Genomic DNA, 18,125 nt, shown 5'->3' on the forward strand with positions numbered 1-18,125 from the left:
GTCTTGCAGGGTTTGTGCAGCACATTTACCTTACTGTACCGCAGTCACATTTGTATTGATTTATGGGGAGAGAGACCTTCTCTGCAACAGTGCTTTGGAGTTCTTTTGCTGGAAGGTTATGTTCACCTCTTCTCTTTCTTGTTTGTTTGCTCTAGGACTGGGAATATCTGTTGAGTTCTGATTACCATAGGAATTTTGAGTCTCATCCCATTGCCAAAGCTTTGCAACTGGACCCTCTGAAAGTTTCAGCTACAAAGGATGACTTTTCACAGAGCCTTAATTTGGATTCCTCAACCCTCCTTTTCACCCATATTCCTGCTATTTTCTTTGTTCTTCATCTCATCTATGAGGAGATCAAACTGAATATTCTAATGGGAGAAGGAATTCGCTCACTTGTTGTTCTTCTGGTCCAGCTGGCTAGGTAGGCCCGTGACAAATTTCAGATACCATATATCACAGACTGTCTCTTGATAATGAGGAATTTAGGGATTGCCCAGAGTGGAGCAGACTTTTTGTGGATTTGAAGAAAATGACTGTTTAAAACTTTATATACTTGGGGGAAATGAAACACAGATTCACTGCTTAGGGAAAAGGCAGTGCGTGTGAGCAGCTTCATATCCAGTGTGTACACAAACGTTAAAATAACCAGCAGAAAATGTCACTGAAATGCATAAAGTTTGTCTATGGGTTTCCCCCTCTAATAGGGTTTCCCACTCTCATTCTAGGGACTTAAAACTTGAAGCTTACATAGATTATTACTACAGAGACTATCCAGCCCTTGTAAAAACCTCTCAACAGACTTGCATAATTGATCAAGGTGAGTTCAAGACTTTGCAAAGTTGAATATTCAGTGATTGCAATATGAAGATTCTCTCTAATTTTGACCGTGTTGGTTACTTTTCCCTTTGAAGCTTGTCAGGACTTGGAATCCCAATATACAAAACTGTGCTTATAGTGCTGAAGTTGCCTTGTTCCTTTGCTTTCTATAACTTCCTAAAATGGCTGGAACAGAAAGAGCATAGTGTAGTCCTAAGTGCCTCATGAGTCGCTCTAGAGAACAAGATTTGGGAGGGAATGATGATTTCATCTTGGCAAGCTCCTAGCTCAGACTGGATGAGAAATCTTAGCAGCCAGCTGCCTCACATCTGGTACTGAGATGTGCCCCTCTTGTGGAAAGTATGGCTAGGCTGGCAGGCTTGTTGTTCATAGGTCATGAAAAACAAATCAGGATTAAATCCACAAAACTTAGAAATAAGGCCATATGTTGTCTTTGCACCTGTGTAGTATCCTACCAGCTGGAATTCATTAGTCAGGAAAGGACAACTAGTGTTTGTGCTGACTAAAAGTAGATCTCATAGTATTGCTCAGGCTTTGATACTCCTGTTTTTGGGCACAGAAGGCATAGAGGTTATAAGTCTATAATCCTCTTATTTATGCAACTGAATGTTACTCATTTACAAGACTGAGGTTTTTGAGAATTACTTTGTATTTATTCCTTTTAATCATGGACTGAGATAATTTTTGTTCTGGAAAGACAGGAAGGTGTCAGATTTTAATTACTGTCCAGCTGTAAACAGGACTAAGGCATAATCTAACATTTTGGGGAAATGCTGTATTTGTATTGTTAAAAGAAATGCTTTATTTGCTTTTTGGAATAGTGGAGAATTACTGTGCATTTGCCATGAACTCAGTGGTGTTGCTTTTCATATGATTAAGTCCATACAGGTTTCATGCACCACCCCTCATTTTTTTCTGCTGAGCCTCCAAGTATCTTTCAGTGGGTGAGTTCCTGTCTGAAGGGAGAAGGAGTGCAGCCTTATCCTTACTTACCAGGAATCTGTGAAAGGAGCAAACTGGTAGTACTGGTATGTGCTTTGGTAAAAAAGATATGCTTTATTCTGTCAACACCATGGCCAGCATTTGCCCCAGCTCCTTAGTTTCCTTCAAGTGAAGCACCCACAGTTGGGGAGTCAAGAGCAGAGGGTTAATTTGCAGTGGAGATGTACTGGAGGAGTATTGAGCCTGTGATGAAGAACTCTCCTGTGGTTATACTGTTTGGAATCTCAAGCATCTGCAAGTGTTGCTGCTCCATACTTATGCACAGACTCATAGAATAGAATCATAAAGGTTGGAAGATGCCTTCAGGATCATAAAGTCCAACCATTAATCTAGCATTAATCAAGCCCTCGACCAGTACCCTCTAGATGCAGCCCATTCCTTATCCACTCAACAGTCCACCCATCAAATTCCTTACCTTTTCAACTTGGAGACAAAGAGGTTGTGGAGGACCATCTCAAAGACACTGCAGAGGTCCAGACAGGTGACATCCACTGCACCTCCCTTGTCTGCTGATGTTGTCTCTTCACCACCAGGTTGGTCAGGCAGGACTTGCCCTTACTAAAACCATGCTGACTGTCTCAAGTCACATCCCAGTCCTCCCTGTGTCTTACCAGAGCTTGCAGGAGGATCTGTTCTGTGATCTCCCAGGCATAGCAGTGAAGCTCTAGTCCTCCTTTCTACCTTCTTTTAAAATGGGTGCAGTGTTTCCCTTCTTCAGTCTCCAGGGACTCGCTGCCAGGACTTTTCAGAAGTCCTTAGAACTCTGGACACATCTCATCACGTCCCATAGACTTCTGTATGTTCAGGTTCCTCAGGTGATCACAAACCTTGTCTTCACTTAAAAGGAGGAGGGACTTTGTCCCTCTGATCTCCATCTTGTGGTCCTGCAGCTCAGGAGATCAGAAGAGTGAGTTTGCCAGTGAAAATCAAGTCAAGAAAGTTGTTGAGCACCTCATCCTTGTCTGTTGTTAGTAACTTGCCTTTCTTGATCATTGTATGGATACATTTTCTTTAACCTTCCTTTTCTGGTTGACATACCTGTAGAAGCCTTCTTGTTACTCTTGCATCCCTTGCCGAGTTCAGCTCTGGCCAGACCCTGGCCCTCCCAGTTTCATCCCTATACAACTAGGTAGCATCCCTATACTTTTCCCGAGATACCTGGGCAGTGCCTTCTTGCCTTTGACCAGCAGGCTTCAACTCAGCCATGCTGGTCTCTTCCCTTCCTTGCTTGATTTCTCACACCTGGAAATCAAGAGCTCTTGTGCTGCGAAAAGCATCCTTAAAAATCTGCTGGCTCTATTCTGCTCCCTTGTCCCTGATGACTGTTTACCAGGGGGTCATACTGAGTAACTGCTTGAAGAGCAGGAGTTTTTCTTTCCTAAAATTCAAGGTCCTCACTATGCTCCTTCTCTGACTCATATTATATCCCTTAGGGAGTGTGAACTCCATCAGTGCATGATCACTGCAGCCCAGATTGCCTCCAGTCTTGACATTACTGATGAGCTCCCCTATACTGGACCAAATCCAGTATCGCATTCCCTCAGGTAGGGCTCTCGGTTTCCTTTCCTGGCAAGTTGTTGCTGAGGCACTTCATGAGTGTCCTGGATTGCCCAGAGCTCAGTGTTACTTTTCCAGCAGATGTTGGAATGGTGGTTGAAATCCCCCAGCAGGATGAGAATCTGAAGGTATGGTGTGTTCTGTAGTTGGAGTAAGAAGGCCGTTTCAGTAGGCTCCCCTTGGTAAGCGTGCAGTAGACACCAACCACAAGGTTCCCTTTGTCTCTAATTCCTATCCATAAGCCTTCAACTTGCTCTTTGCTATAATTTAAGGAGGTCTCTTCACACACTATCCATTTCTTAACATGTGGGAGATTCAGATGCTTTACTGAAGTAAACAATGTCCACAGCCTTTCTCCCTGTCCATTAAGCTGATCTCTTTGTCTTAGGAGATCAGGCTGGTTAAGCAGGGACCTGTGGTGGCTGGGCTTGAACCTCTGGTTGTCCTGCATGTGCCATGTGGTGGCACATAAAATTACCTACTCCATTACCTTTCCTGGCACCAAAGTCAGGCTGACAGGCCTGTAGTTCTCAGTATCCTCCTCTAACACTTCCTGTAGATTGATGTCACATTTGATAACTTGCAGACCTCATCTGTCTGCATCAAACTCTCTTGGGTATCCTTGTGCACTGTCAACTTCTCTACAGGGGGAGAGTACATATTTAGCAGAGAGAAATCCCTGTGAGTCCCCTCTCTTACTACTTCAGTATTACTAGAGGCTGTGGGTGGGTTTTGGCACCTGGGAGGAGGTATTTCAGATTGGGAAGGACAGATTGTAAGCAGCCCATGGTTCACTGCTTATGTGTGTTTTTGTGGTTTGCAGCAGTGGCATGTGCAGACTAATAATGTGACTTCAGGTTAACTGTATTTTGTGAGTGAGAAGTTCCATGTTTTCTTGGGCATATGTCAACATCAATACTTCGCATGAGTAGCTCCAAGTGCTGGTATTATCTTCTAATCAGCACCACTTGCTTGTGCACAAAACTTCTAAGGAAAAGACCTGCCTATACAGGGTCTGAAGCAGAGATGTTGAGCTTGAAGTGACTGAAGAGCAAAGGAGGGAGGAGAAACTCTAGCCTAAGCATCCAAGATGGGTTGCAGAGTTTCTGATATGAACTACCAGCAGCCATCCTGTCCTCTGTTTCAGAGTGGGGGGAGTTAGAGCAGCAGCACTGAGACTTCAAACAGTCTTTTGCCTTTGACTTGGCACTTTGTCTGGCAGTATCAAAAAGTAAATAGTGACAAAGCAATCACTTTGATTTTGCTGGCTAAGTGGCTGAGACAGAGTCTGCTTTGAATGGGGAACAACTTCCCATTTGGAGCCTTCACAATGTAGCAAATGTTCAAGATATTGAGGAAACCAAGTGAAAAATGGTCTTTGTAGATATTGTGGGTGGTTTGCAAGAGAAATCAAATTAAATGTGAGAAACATGGGAAAGATGGCCAGGAGCATGTTTTTCTGTTCAGAGGATCGTTTTCTTTTTACTTTTGTTACAAGTATTAGGGAAAATTCTGTTGTTTCACAGTGTCTTTTTTCCAAGCTTGAAGATAGAAATCTAAAGCATAGAAGTTTGTTACATACCTCAGTTGTTTCAGTCTGCTTTTCCTAACAGTGTTTTTACACTAAGCTTGTCCCACTGTTGAAGTTACTGAAGTCATTAACGTTCTGCCTGTTCTAACAGGCAACAGCTGCACGCTAAGTAACTTTGTGTTACACTGTTTCTCTCCTACCCAGAGCGTGGCTCTGTACATACTGGGTGATGAGAGCGCTGTATCTAACGAAGCATCACATTATTTGTACAAGATCATGCCAGGTAACAATGCTTTGATGCCATCATAGCATCTCCTCCTGTTTTGTGGTTTTTATGTGTTCTTGTGTTGCTCAGTGAACGTTGAAGTAATGTGGCTTTGTCTCTCCTAGGACAACGAAAGCAGCAGACAGAACAGGATGACAATCGGTATTGAATCACAGAAACATTCCGGTTATAAAAGCCCCCCCCCAGGATTATCAAGTCCAACCATTATCCCTGCTCTGCAAAATTCACCCTTAAACCATATCCTCAGGCACCACATCCAAATGACTTTTAAGCACATTCCCTGGGCAGCCTATTTCAATGCCTGACCACTCTTTCTGTGAAAAGCATTTCCTAATGTCCAGTCTAAACCTGTGCAGTCAGAGCTTGAGGCCATTCCCTCATGTTCTGTCACCTGTGAGAAGAGACCAGCAGCAGCCTTTCCATAAGATCTTTTTAGGTAGCTGTAGACAGTGACGAGGTCTCCCCTCAGCCTCCTCTTCTTCAGACTAGACGTCCCCAACTCAGTGTCTCTTTGTAAGATTTATTGTCCAGGCCCTTCACCAGCTTCATTGCCCTCCTCTGCACTTGCTCCAGCACCTCCACATTCCTCTTGTAATGAAGTGCCCAGAACTAATCACAATACCCAAAGTGTGGCCTCCCCAGAGCCAAGTACAAAGGGACAATCACCTCCCTGTTCCTGCTGCACACAGCATTTCTAATACAGGCCAGGATGCCATTGGCTTTCCTTGCCACCTGGGTGCACTGCTTGTTCATACTGAGTTATTTAATTGCTTTAAACTCAGAGTTTTTTACTTTTTGGTGAGTATTCTACTAGCTTCACTTTTATTCCCCTTTACAGGTGGAGTTTCAGACACAGCACATCTGTTTCCAGCCTGGCTGAGAAGTTAGTTATTTGGATGACAAATGTTGGTAAGAGCAGTTCAGAATGGTAACTATCACAAGTGTTGGCCTTGTGCTTGCATAATATGAAATGCATTTACCTAGTTCTGGTAAAACAGTATATTTTTTCCCCTTAATTCATTTTCAGGTTTCACCTTAAGAGATCTGGAGTCTCTTCCATTTGGTGTAGCTCTTCCTATTAGAGACGCAATATATTACTGCCGGGAGCAGCCTGCCTCAGACTGGCCAGAAGCAGTTTGTCTCTTGATTGGGCGCCAGGATCTGTCCAAACAGGCGTGTGAAGGGAACCTGCAGAAGGGTAAATCTGTGAGTATGGGCATAAATGGATTTCATGGTACTGGGTATAGGACAGAGGTCTCTGTTCCAAAACTTCCCCACTGTCTGTTGATGCCTGGGACACCAGGCGGTGTAGAATTTAAGGTGGAGGGCAGTGCAGGGTTTACATGCATGTGATGATTTCAGTCTGAAAACCAGCAACCAGCACAGGAAGACTAGATGTGTAGGTGTAGAAACTGTCAGTGTAAGGCAGATTTTAAACTTAATTTAGGCATGGTGCTCCAAAATTTTGCCTGCGTGGTTACTTGCTGCCTGTAGGTTCCCCTCGTAACAACTGTTAGAGAGGTTTTGATACTAGGTCCAGAGTCCCTGCCATCAAAGTAGCAATGGCACAGGGAGAATGAAGTGGCTGCTTGTCAGTCTGTTTCTTTCTCGGGTTGGCACGCCTGGTATTTCTCCTCTGGAAGAACTGACTTCTGAAATGCACTTTCCATATTTCTTTTCTTTCTCAGAAATTATGTAGTTATTTGTATCCTGAAGTAAAATGAGAAGAAGTCTGTATTGTTTTTCTCTTAAACCTTCTCTTCTGATGGTGACAATCAATAGCATCTTGGAGTTATAACTCACTGGTGTGTCTTTTTTTGAGGTCACTCTGGAAGCCAAAACTCTTAAAGTACTGACTAGTGGCATACATTAAAAAAATTCATAGTAGCAGATGGTAGCCTTTTCAGAAGTCAAGAAGAGGGATTTGTAGACTCAAGGATGTCTTGGTCAACGTATTTTTTGTTGCCTTAGCTTTGAAGTGTTTTGTGTTTTTTGTTTTCTTTAATAAAGGCTTCATGACTGATTACATAATGAAAGAAGCTAATTCATTTAGCAGAAAAACAAACTGTATATCCAAATCCCATGTATTAGCACTTACTAAAAATATACTTTATTTTCTGCTGGTGAACTTCTGCAAAACCTTAACAGTCCAGAATCTGAAAGTGGTGATCAATTTGATTTTTATCACTTACTTATAACAAAGCCTCGAATATATGTTACCTTAAAAGGATAAAGTGATCTTCAAACACCAAATTGTTTGTCATTTCTCAGGAGGGCAGGGTGGAGTTTCCTGTTTCAAAACGGATGCTGGCTATGTGGGTGGTGCAGTTATGTATTGAGATTTGCTGTGTATTTATCAGTTTTCATTCATCGGCTGTTAATTTCCTGGGGTCATGTGTTAACTAGTGAGCCTCAGGAAGACCTTGTGTTCAATCTACTCTGTAATTCTGTCTCTTTCAGCTTGCTGAAATTCTGAGGTATAGAATGGGATAAATGGCCAGGTCAAAGAGTTCTGGAGGGTTTTTGTTCCTGGATTTATCACTTCCCTTGTTATTCTAAAAATTAAACTCTTATTTACTCAGGTTAGAATTTATCTAATTCGGAGAATTGCAGAATTCCAGTGTGACGGGGGTTGGAGGGAACCTCTGGGAATCCTCTAGTCCAACCTTTCTGATAAAGTCACTCAAAGCAGGTTGCACAGGATTGCATATGCAGAGAAGGAGGCCCCACAACCTCTCTGGGCAGCCTGTTCCAGTACTCTGGTACCCTCACAGGAAAGATTTTTTTTTTTTTCCCTCGTGTTCAGTTTGTGCCCATTGGCCCTTGTCCTGCTGCTAAGCACCACTGTAAAGAGTCTGGCACAGTCCTCTTCTCCAGGCTAAACAACCTCAGGTCTCTTGGCCTTTCCTTGACAGAGAGATGGCTCAGTTCCCTCATCTTCACAGCCTCTGCTAGACGCGCTCTGGTAGTTCTTAATCTCTCTTGAACTGGAGAGCCCAGAACTGGACACAGTACTCCAGGACTGGCTTCGCTTGGGCAGAGAAGAGGCGGGGAAGAGCTTCCCTTGGCCTGTTGGCCACATTCTTCTTCATGCACTCCAAGAGGCCATTGGTCTTCTTGCCTGTGAGGACACATTGCTGGCTTATGGTGAGCTTGTCCACCAAGCACTTCTGGATCACTCTCCACAGAGCTGCTTTTCAGCAGATCAGCCCCTAACCTGTACTAGTACATAGGCTTATTCCTTTCCAGGGACTGAACCCTACATTTGCCCTTACTGAGCTTCATGAGGTTCCTCACCCCAATCCAGCCCATCCGGGTCTTGCTGAGTGGCAGCGCAGCCTGATAGTGTGTCAGCTTCTTCTTCCAAGTAAACTCCTTTCATACAGGTTATTAAACAGTGTCAAAGATTTCATAAATCTTACACAGAAAGAGTTTTTCCACAGTGCCTCTAAGTGAGAAAATGTTTCAGTAGTTTTCTGGTCTCATAGCTACGGTGTGGAAGTTCAGAAAACATCCTGGTGCTGTAGTGAAACCCAGAGTGCCTGGTGGCAACAGATTTGGAATATCCTGTCATGAAGGCTTTTTATTTGATTAGGCAGCTTGATTTTTGCCAATATTGCTGTGGAGGGGAATCCAGATTAAAGTTCTGATTCAGTAAAACATCAATGAGTAGAGAAAGTAACACAGATTTCTGAACAGAATGTGCAGAACAGCAGCCCTGGTTGAAGGGGTTGAGAATCCAAAAGCAGGTCATCACCAGGGAACTGTCTGTGCCTTCTGGAGTTTAACCTCCCTGTTAATGCACATCAAAATGCTCATTAGTTTTCTCATTTTCACTGCTGAGCTTGAAGAAAAAGAGAACCCCAAAACACATGTTTCGCAGCCATCACAGATAATTGTGTAGGCAGGGAGGGAAAAGCCCTTTCCTACTACTGTTCTGAAACAAGAAATAGGTTTGAAAGAAGTTTCATCTGTCACCTCTTCAAGTTTGTCAGTCTTTGCTCAGCAGCCTTCACTGCATCTTTGCTGTATTTGAGGTATCGTGTTCTCTCTTGATAGTTGTTTATCCCATTTAGATGTACTAAAACATTTGATCACAATATTCAGATCTCCTTGTGGCTAAATGAATTATAGAATTGTTTAGGCTGGAAAAGACCTTTAAGGTCATTGAGTACAACTCTTAACCCAGTACTGCTAAGTCCACTGCTAAGCCATGTCCCTCAGCACCACCTCAACATATCTTTTAAATCCCTCCAGGGATGATTATTTAACCACTGCTCTGGGCAGTGTGTTCCAGGGCTTGACAACCTTTTCAGTGAAGAAGAAATTGTTCATGATGTCCAGCCTGAACCTCCCCTGATACAGTGTGAGGCTTCTTCCTTTCATCCTGCTACTGCCTCTTTGGGAGAACAGACTGATGCTATCTGATCACAGCCTCCTTTCAGAGAGTTGAAGAGAGCAACAGTCTCCCCTCCACCTCCTTTTCTCCAGGCTAAACCACCCCAGTTCCCTCAGCCAGTCCTCAGAAGACCTGTTCACCAGACTGTTCACCAGTGTCTTTGCACTTCTCTGGACATGCTCCAGCACCTCCACATCCCTATGGGGAGTGACCCAAAATAACCCATTATTTGAGATGTGACCTTACCAATGCCAAGTATGGGAATATAATCACTGCTCTGATCCTGCTGACCACACTATTGCTGATTCAAGCCAGGATGCTGTTTGCCTTCTTGGCCACTTGGGCACACCACTGTCTGTCTTTGGCTTGCTGTCACCTACCACTTTCTTTTCTACCAGATGGCTTTCCAGACAGTCTTCCCAAGGCTGGAGCATTCATGGAATCATTGTGACCCAAGTGCATAACCCAGCACTTTGTCTTGTTGAACCTCATCATGTTGGTGTCAGCCAATGCTAGGAGTTACATTAGGAGAATGTTAGGAGTGAGTGAACTGTGTCATTCATGGTTGCACAAATCTCAACCTATTCTCCTACAGGCCCATCTAAGCGCAGGTTAGATAGGCAGGCACTCTGAAGTGCTGAGTGTATTCAGGTTGTGGTGGTGATGTTTGCTGGCTTTCTGATCGTTATCAATACCCCAAGGCATGACTGAAAGTGACTTCTCTTCTTCCTCTTTCCCTTACAGGCTGTGGGCCCAGTGCTGTCTTCTGATATTCCTTCTGGAATGGAATCAGAGGAGGACGAGGATGGCATGAATGACATGAATGAGGAAGTGATGTCACTGATATGGAGCGAGGATTTGAGGGTGCAGGAAGTGCGCAGGCTCCTGCAGAGTGCCCGTCCTGTACGTGTCAATGTAGTGCAGATGCCAGAAGCCAGTGACCATGAGTACATCGAAGAGAAAGAAAACCGGTAAAAACCATCCCTGTTTCTCACCTAGGTGAAACATTGCTTCAAGACTTTTGGCAGCTTAGGGTTCAGTATGTTTAACCAAACAAGGCCATGGGCTTTAGTCTGGTCTGAATGCTAAAGCAGGCCTGGGTGAAGGGCACACAGAGAAGGATTAGATTTCATAATCTGAGTCTTTGAAGCTCGAAACTGCTGTATTTGAGTTGAAGGGCTCTCCAGACTAGAGCAGCATATGGGCAGGATTGTTTGAACCCCAAACAGCATATTGAGATATGCTCAGTGTCAGTATGAGTTAGTGTTTGAAAGCAGATTGTAGCATTTCTTTTTGTCCACCTAAAAAGCATGAAATACAAGTAGGACCTAATCTGTGGAGAAAATGCTTCTGTAGAGAACAAAGTATTGTCCATCCTCTGCCTAAAACTGGAGAGCCCTTTGTTCAGGGCTGATCTCAGGCCTAATCAAGGTTTGGGTCACAGAACCTAATCAATTCCACAGAGATCAAACTCGCTGCCCTATCACTTTCCTGACACTGAAATCATTCTGTGCTGAGTGGCCTCACAATTGACCCCATATTGCTTCTTCATTCACCTGGTTTGGGAGTGTTCAAAGTATCTTCTTAAAAAAAAAAAGAACAAAAAAAGCAAACTTCAGAACTTCATTAACATGAAAGCACTGCAGAAGTAGGAAGCTGAAGGAATATCTGAAATTGTCTGACCTGACAAGCTGAGTAATTTAGCGAGTCTAGAAAGTGTTTCCAGAGTAAATCATAGAGAATTGTGGTCAGCATTCTTGGAAGCACACCATTAGTTCTGCACACAGGCTGTTACTAGATGTGATCACTAGTCATAGCAAGATCCTCTAGGGTGATGAGCTTTGTTTTGCTTTCTCCTTTTACCTTGTTTCTGATATGGCTGTGGAGCTGTCCGTAGCACAGATGTTCCACTTTGTGGGGAAAAAACAGTGGTAAGTTTGAACCTGATGTCACCTAAAGTGTATTTTTGAGATTCATCTTATAAGGACCAAAGATTTAGTTCCTAAGTTGGCCTAGTCAGAAAAAAAAATCAAAGGCAACACGATCTAGTAAAAAAAAAAACCTGTCTGTCCAGTGCCTGTAAGTTCATTTTATATCATGTGTTAAGTACCTAACTTGGTTTTGCATTTATCCTCCCAACAGGCTATTACAGCTGTGTCAGCGCACCATGGCGCTGCCTGTTGGACGAGGAATGTTCACTTTGTTCTCCTATCACCCTGTTCCAACAGAGCAGTTACCCATCCCTAAGCTGAATCTAACTGGTATGTTGGTCATAGTTTTCTTCCAAAGAACTTCAGTGTTTAGCAGAATGTGATGGAGATTTCTTTGTGAACCTCTTGTAATGTTGTAGTAGCTTGACCTGGACAGGCTGGAGAGTTGGGCAGAAAGGAACCTTATGAAGTTCAACAAGGGCAAGTGTAGAGTCGTGCATCTGGGGAGGAGTTATCCCATGCTTAGTACAGGTTAGGGACTGACCTGCTGGAAAGCGTCAGTGTGGAGAAGGACCTGGAATTGCGGGTAGACAAGTACACCGTGAGTCGGCAATGTGCCCTCATGGTCAAGAAGGCCAATGGTCTCCTGGAGTGCATGAAGAATAGTATGGCCAGCCAGATGAGATGCTCTTCTCCCTCTCTATTCAACCCTAGTGAAGCCACCTTTTGAGTACTGTGTTCACTTCTGGACTTTCCAATTCAAGAGAGACAAGGATGTACTTGAGAGAGTCCCTCAGACACTATAAAGATAATAAGGACACTGGAGCATCTTTGGAGGAGAGGCTGAGAGATCTGGGGCTGTAAATGGATGTGGAGAAGAGCAGACTGAAAGGAGATCTCCTCAGTGATTTATCAGTATGTAAAGGATGGGGTCAGACTCTTACCAGTGGTGCCCAGTGATAGGACAAGGGGCAATGGGCACAAATTAGAACACAGGAAGTTTCAAATATAAGGAAAACTTATGTGAGAAAGTGTGAGGATACTGGAGCCCTGGAACAGACTAATCAGAGAGATTGTGGAGTCTTCTTCTCTGGAGACTTTTGAAACATGCCTGGCCACCTCTTGTATACAACCTGATCTAGGCAAATGTGCTTTATCAGGGGAGCTGGACTAGATGATCTCCAGAGATCACTTCCAACCCCATTATGCTGGGATTCAGTAGTTTTGTGATGCTGGGACATCTCAGATCCGAAGTGTTGCCTACAAATTCATTTGGCACGCTGCTGAAGCTGACAGCTGTTTCCGAAGCAGTTTGGAATCACCTAATTGCTTTAATAATTCTCTCATTGGCAGGCCGTGCTCCTCCTAGGAACACCACTGTGGATCTCAACAGTGGGAACATCGATGTGCCTCCCAACATGGCTTGCTGGGCCAGTTTTCACAATGGGGTAGCTGCTGGCCTGAAGATAGCTCCTGCTTCACAGATAGACTCTGCCTGGATTGTCTATAACAAGCCCAAAATTGCTGAACTAGCAAATGAATATGCAGGCTTTCTCATGGCTCTGGGGCTCAACGGGCATCTCACCAAACTGGCCACACTCAACATACACGACTATCTGACCAAGGTGAGGCCTGCTTCATGAGCAGCAATGTCTGTAGGACTTGAATTCTTTCAGCAAAGCAAGAAAGAAAAGTCAACAGATTTCTTGGAAACACTGAAGTGGAAGTTTCCTGGTGTGGGAGAATGGCAGAGTTGCTCCATTAGTGTAAGAAGTGCAGGACTTTGTTTCTGTTTAAAAGGTTTTCGACAGTTCTGTCACTGAATCTTTCCATGTTGTCCACAGCTCATAGGTGTAAGTAAATGTTCTGAATTACTTAACCTGCTCAATTTCTGTCAAAAACAGACTTGTTAATCTTGACATTTACAGGGCCATGAGATGACAAGCATTGGGCTGTTACTTGGTGTTTCAGCTGCCAAGCTGGGCACAATGGATATGGCCATTACGCGCCTCCTGAGCATCCACATCCCTGCCCTCCTGCCACCAACTTCAACGGAGCTGGATGTCCCACACAATGTGCAGGTGGCTGCTGTGATAGGAATAGGCCTTGTCTATCAGGGCACTGCTCACAGGCACACAGCTGAGGTTCTGCTGGCTGAAATAGGTAGGTGTCAACATAGAATCAATCATAGAATCAACCAGGTTGGAAGAGACCTCCAAGATCATCCAGTCCAACCTATCACCCAGCCCTGTCCATTCATTTGCATTTGTTGTTTGGTAACTCCCAGAGGTAGCTACCAAAGATGGGGATGCTCTGAGGAGAAAAAATACTTTCCTTTTGCAAGGACAATCTTTTTAGCTCACTAGGTTGCTAGACTCGTGTTCTAAACTCTCCTGTTCATTGTTGAAGGCTTTCTGCACAGTAATAGTAGTAGAGCTGATTCTGACCAGTAGCTTTTGGATCTGAATTCTGTCCTTATTCTGTGTGTGGTTCTTGTGATTTTATTTGTAACAGTTAAGCTCTTGTTCCTGTATATTTGTAACTTTAGTTGAAAGACTGTGTGGTGTATTAAATAGAGACGGGGATAAATTTTTAAGGGTAAATTATATCTGTTGTGTTTCTGGTACTGTGATATGTGCAGTCTTTTCTAGCAACAGCTTTTTGGACACTGCTAACAGCATTTGGATAGGTTCAGAGAAGTTAAATTCTAGCCAATTGCAGCATGACTTTTTTACTGTCTCTGAACTCCAGTTGTATCATGTAGCAGTATCTACTGCTTCTGGAGAGGTTTGCTGTTTGGAGATGGATTAGTGACAATTATTACTAATTCTACTGACAACTTTCTTAAGAAGACACTGATTTTTTTTTTTTCATTTTTCTTATCTCATTAGGAATTTAGTGCTTAATTAAACAATATTTTCTTCACTGAAATTGTTAAAAAAGAAATTTTATTCTGTTTTTTCCAGGGCGTCCTCCTGGACCAGAAATGGAGTACTGCACTGATAGAGAGTCCTACTCACTTGCATCTGGGCTGGCCTTAGGCATGGTGTGTTTAGGGGTAAGACCTCTTCATTTCAACTGCAATTAGTAGAAGAATCACTATTTATTAGGGAGGGGTCATAAGAGCTGTGTCATCCTTGACTTTTGGCCTTCATACAGGAAGGAACATCCTTATTTCTTCTCTTCTTTCCTTAGCACGGCAGTAATTTGATCGGCATGTCAGACCTCAATGTTCCTGAGCAGCTTTACCAGTACATGGTTGGAGGTCACAGGCGATTCCAAGCAGGCATGCACAGGGAGAAGCACAAGTCTCCCAGTTATCAAATCAAGGTGTGTGTTGGGGTTTGTTTACTCATTTAAGCTGAAAATAGTAATGGAAGTGTGTGACAGTCACGTATCTAGATGCACCATGTGGCTTTGAATGCACTAGAGGTTGTTGCCTTGCCAGTCAAATGGTCTGAAAGTCTGCTTTTATGTTTCCACAGGAGGGAGACACCGTAAATGTAGACGTTACTTGTCCGGGTGCCACACTTGCACTTGCTATGATCTACCTAAAGACTAATAACAGGTACTAGCCTTGGAATTGTGGAAGTAATGAGCAATATGACGAGGAAATGGCCTCAAGCTACACCAGAAGAGATTTAGGTTGGACATTATGAAGAATTATTCCCCAGAAACGGTTGTCCAACCCTGAGACAACCTGCCCAGAGGCTGCCCAGAGAGGTGATGGAGCTGCCATTCCTGGAAGGGTTTAAATGACTTGTAGATCTGGCACTGAGAGATATAGTTTATTGGTGACCTGGGTTAACAGTTGGACTTGATCCTAGAAGCTTTTTCCAACCAAAGTGGTTCTGTGATTCTATGGATTGCTCAGATGTTTTGCAGTAACTTTTGCTAGCAATTGAAACTGCTCTACTTTGTGTGGCTTGCTTATTTGCATTGCTGAAATAAGATTTGGAAAACCTCTTCCTTTACTGTGCTTTGCAGATCCATTGCTGACTGGCTTCAAGCACCAGATACCATGTATTTGCTGGACTTTGTAAAACCAGAGTTCCTTCTATTGAGGGTAAGATTTTTCCTTTGTTTCATTTCTTCATGCGTGTTTCTGGATCGATTTAGTACATTGAAGAAATATTATTGATGTTTGTGCTGGTTAGTTTGGTTTTTCCCTTATGTTTTGATTTATTTTTTAAATTTTTTTTAAGACCTTGGCCCGGTGCCTGATTCTGTGGGATGACATCTTGCCCAATTCCAAGTGGGTTGATAGCAATGTGCCTCAAGTAGGTATTTCCACTTACTGTGCTTACTTTCCAATTTACATCTCACTGGATTGTTCTTTGTGTGAACATTTCCCCAGTCACATAAACTGCTCACAAAAATGTAGATTAATCCTGTTCACATGATAGAGGTGATGTTTTAGGTTGGATTTCTCCATCCTTATTGGACACTCCCATGGGATCATCATGCTAAAGAGAAGAAGATGCCACTGTTCAGGACATAGAACAGTGCCAGAGTGAGAAAGGGATTCAGTTTTCCTCCTCATTGCCCAAGCAAGAAGCCAGACGCCAGATTGCCATGGGGAGGCTTAAGTTGAGCATTACAAAATAGATAAGGTCTATATGGGCTCCTGAGGTCTTGTCCTGTTCTGTTTTCTCTCGTATCTGAGTGCAAATACTATTGTTTTGCTTCTGACATATTTCCATTGTTTTAGAAATCTTTAAGGGACCAGATAAAGAGCCTTTGTACTCTTTTGGATCAGAAGCACAGTGGAGCACTAGTGTGTGAGGGGGGGGAAATAAAATGGACCTGCATGTGGAACAGACCTGTTTTGTGTCACTTATGAATTCTCAATGCCCAGAGTTTTGGGTAATTAATCACTTTACCCTGGATGAATTTCTCTCTCTTACACTTTCTGTAGATCATAAGAGAGAACAGCATCTCTCTTCAGGCAACAGAGCTGCCTTCATCTGAAGACCTGAGCTTGGAAACACTTGCGTAAGTATCGTTTGAAAGAGATAGCAGCATACCAAAAAATTCTCTCCCTTGATATTTAGGGAATGTTACTCTCTCTGTTTTCCCTTTTTTTTCAATTGTAAAGGAGTTTGTGATGCTTATTCAGATGAGGAAAAGATAAATATTTAGTCATTTCCTGTTTATGTTGCTTATTAGGCAAGCTCATGTCTATATCATTGCTGGGGCATGTTTGTCACTGGGATTTCGATTTGCTGGTTCAGAAAATCTGGCAGCATTTAACTGCTTGGTAAGAGGTTTTTCTTTTTTTCCTTCCAATTTCCTTGGAACTGTAACCTATCTTTTGTATCTGTGTTTAGTGGGCATTTATTTCCTTTGCAGTACAAATATGCAACAGATTTCCTCAAGTGTTTGTCAGCACCAACAGCTTCAATAGTAAGTGCTTTCTGGTTTTCTCTCAATAAAATGGAGGCTTTGTTGTGTGAAGTACTTTGATAACTCTCACCTAAACCCTAATGAAAGCAAACCCATCCCTTTTAGTTTTCTATATTACAGGCTGTTTATAGAATGTGTTGGGGCTCTGAATCATTTTTGCTCAGGACTTCACTGTTCCTCTGCTCTCCCTGTTTCTGTGGAATGTGGTTTTTGCACTCTGGGGTAGAAAGCGGCATGTTAGACCCACCAGAAGAGTGTATTTGACCACAAAAGTGTAAGAATGCCTTTCCTTATTCTACTTGAAGACAGGTCACTATAATCTTGAAACATGCTTAAGTGTCTTGCTGCTGTCTCTTGCCATGGTGATGGCTGGCTCTGGAAACCTGAAAGTCCTTCAGCTTTGCCGTTTCATGCACAAGAAGACAGGTGGAGAGATGAACTATGGCTTCCATCTGGCTCACCACATGGCTTTGGGGCTTCTCTTCCTGGGAGGAGGAAGGTAACTTCCCATCTTCAAAGACCTTTCCCACACCTCTCTTCCTTCTCCTTGCTTTTTCCCCCCATCTTCCCCCCACCCCAATCCTTGCCTATCTTTCTTCTGACGCTTCTGCAAAAAGTGGAGCAGGGTGTGATTTCCTTAATTTTTATTATCATTTTTTAATAACATAAGAATGCATAAAGATGCTTCTTACTGTAAATGAAAGATCTTGTAAGGGAGGCAGTGAAAGTTCTTTACAGCATTACTTGAATAAAGACAAGGCAGAAGCATTACTACAGTATTTCTTACCGCTATGTTATGTTTATTTCTACTACTGTAGGAACACCTGTGTCAATTTCTTTCTTTTATATCCTTTGCTGTTGCCTTCCCTTCCCTGAAATACAAAATATTTTGAACACCTGTGCTAGTATCCGGGTAGCATGAAAACTAATAAATACTGTTTTTTAACAGATATTCACTGAGCACTTCAAATTCTTCAATTGCTGCCCTCCTTTGTGCTCTGTACCCTCACTTCCCTGTTCACAGCACAGACAATCGGTAAGGCTTGCTGGGGTCTGTATTTCTTTAAGCTAAATCATCTTTCAAAAGAGGTTATCTAGAAGCATTTTTTTTCCTCCAGAAAATGGTTTTTATTCATTTTATTTTTTCTTAAGGAATCGTTACAGATTTTTTCGGGG

At 43.0% G+C, this 18,125-nt stretch overlaps 1 protein-coding gene across 2 annotated transcripts in view; it reads left to right on the top strand.

Moving 5' to 3' along the window:
- Positions 1 to 18,125, top strand: part of ANAPC1 (anaphase promoting complex subunit 1) — a 33,930-nt gene that overhangs the window by 9,121 nt on the left and 6,684 nt on the right. For both annotated transcript variants that reach the window (XM_064145951.1, XM_064145952.1), the window contains exons 18-38: positions 156 to 421; positions 726 to 817; positions 1,717 to 1,865; positions 5,132 to 5,210; positions 5,318 to 5,354; positions 6,052 to 6,122; positions 6,241 to 6,419; positions 10,357 to 10,583; positions 11,755 to 11,873; positions 12,897 to 13,168; positions 13,472 to 13,706; positions 14,510 to 14,601; positions 14,739 to 14,873; positions 15,029 to 15,111; positions 15,531 to 15,609; positions 15,749 to 15,823; positions 16,462 to 16,538; positions 16,713 to 16,803; positions 16,896 to 16,949; positions 17,255 to 17,448; positions 17,899 to 17,985. In XM_064145951.1, the coding sequence (XP_064002021.1) occupies positions 156 to 421; positions 726 to 817; positions 1,717 to 1,865; positions 5,132 to 5,210; positions 5,318 to 5,354; positions 6,052 to 6,122; positions 6,241 to 6,419; positions 10,357 to 10,583; positions 11,755 to 11,873; positions 12,897 to 13,168; positions 13,472 to 13,706; positions 14,510 to 14,601; positions 14,739 to 14,873; positions 15,029 to 15,111; positions 15,531 to 15,609; positions 15,749 to 15,823; positions 16,462 to 16,538; positions 16,713 to 16,803; positions 16,896 to 16,949; positions 17,255 to 17,448; positions 17,899 to 17,985 (2,693 nt within the window). The remainder of the gene's footprint in view (positions 1 to 155; positions 422 to 725; positions 818 to 1,716; positions 1,866 to 5,131; positions 5,211 to 5,317; positions 5,355 to 6,051; positions 6,123 to 6,240; positions 6,420 to 10,356; positions 10,584 to 11,754; positions 11,874 to 12,896; positions 13,169 to 13,471; positions 13,707 to 14,509; positions 14,602 to 14,738; positions 14,874 to 15,028; positions 15,112 to 15,530; positions 15,610 to 15,748; positions 15,824 to 16,461; positions 16,539 to 16,712; positions 16,804 to 16,895; positions 16,950 to 17,254; positions 17,449 to 17,898; positions 17,986 to 18,125) is intronic.

The sequence above is a fragment of the Pogoniulus pusillus genome, chromosome 7 (genome assembly GCF_015220805.1).
Source record: "Pogoniulus pusillus isolate bPogPus1 chromosome 7, bPogPus1.pri, whole genome shotgun sequence".
NCBI classification, from domain to species: Eukaryota; Metazoa; Chordata; class Aves; order Piciformes; family Lybiidae; genus Pogoniulus; species Pogoniulus pusillus.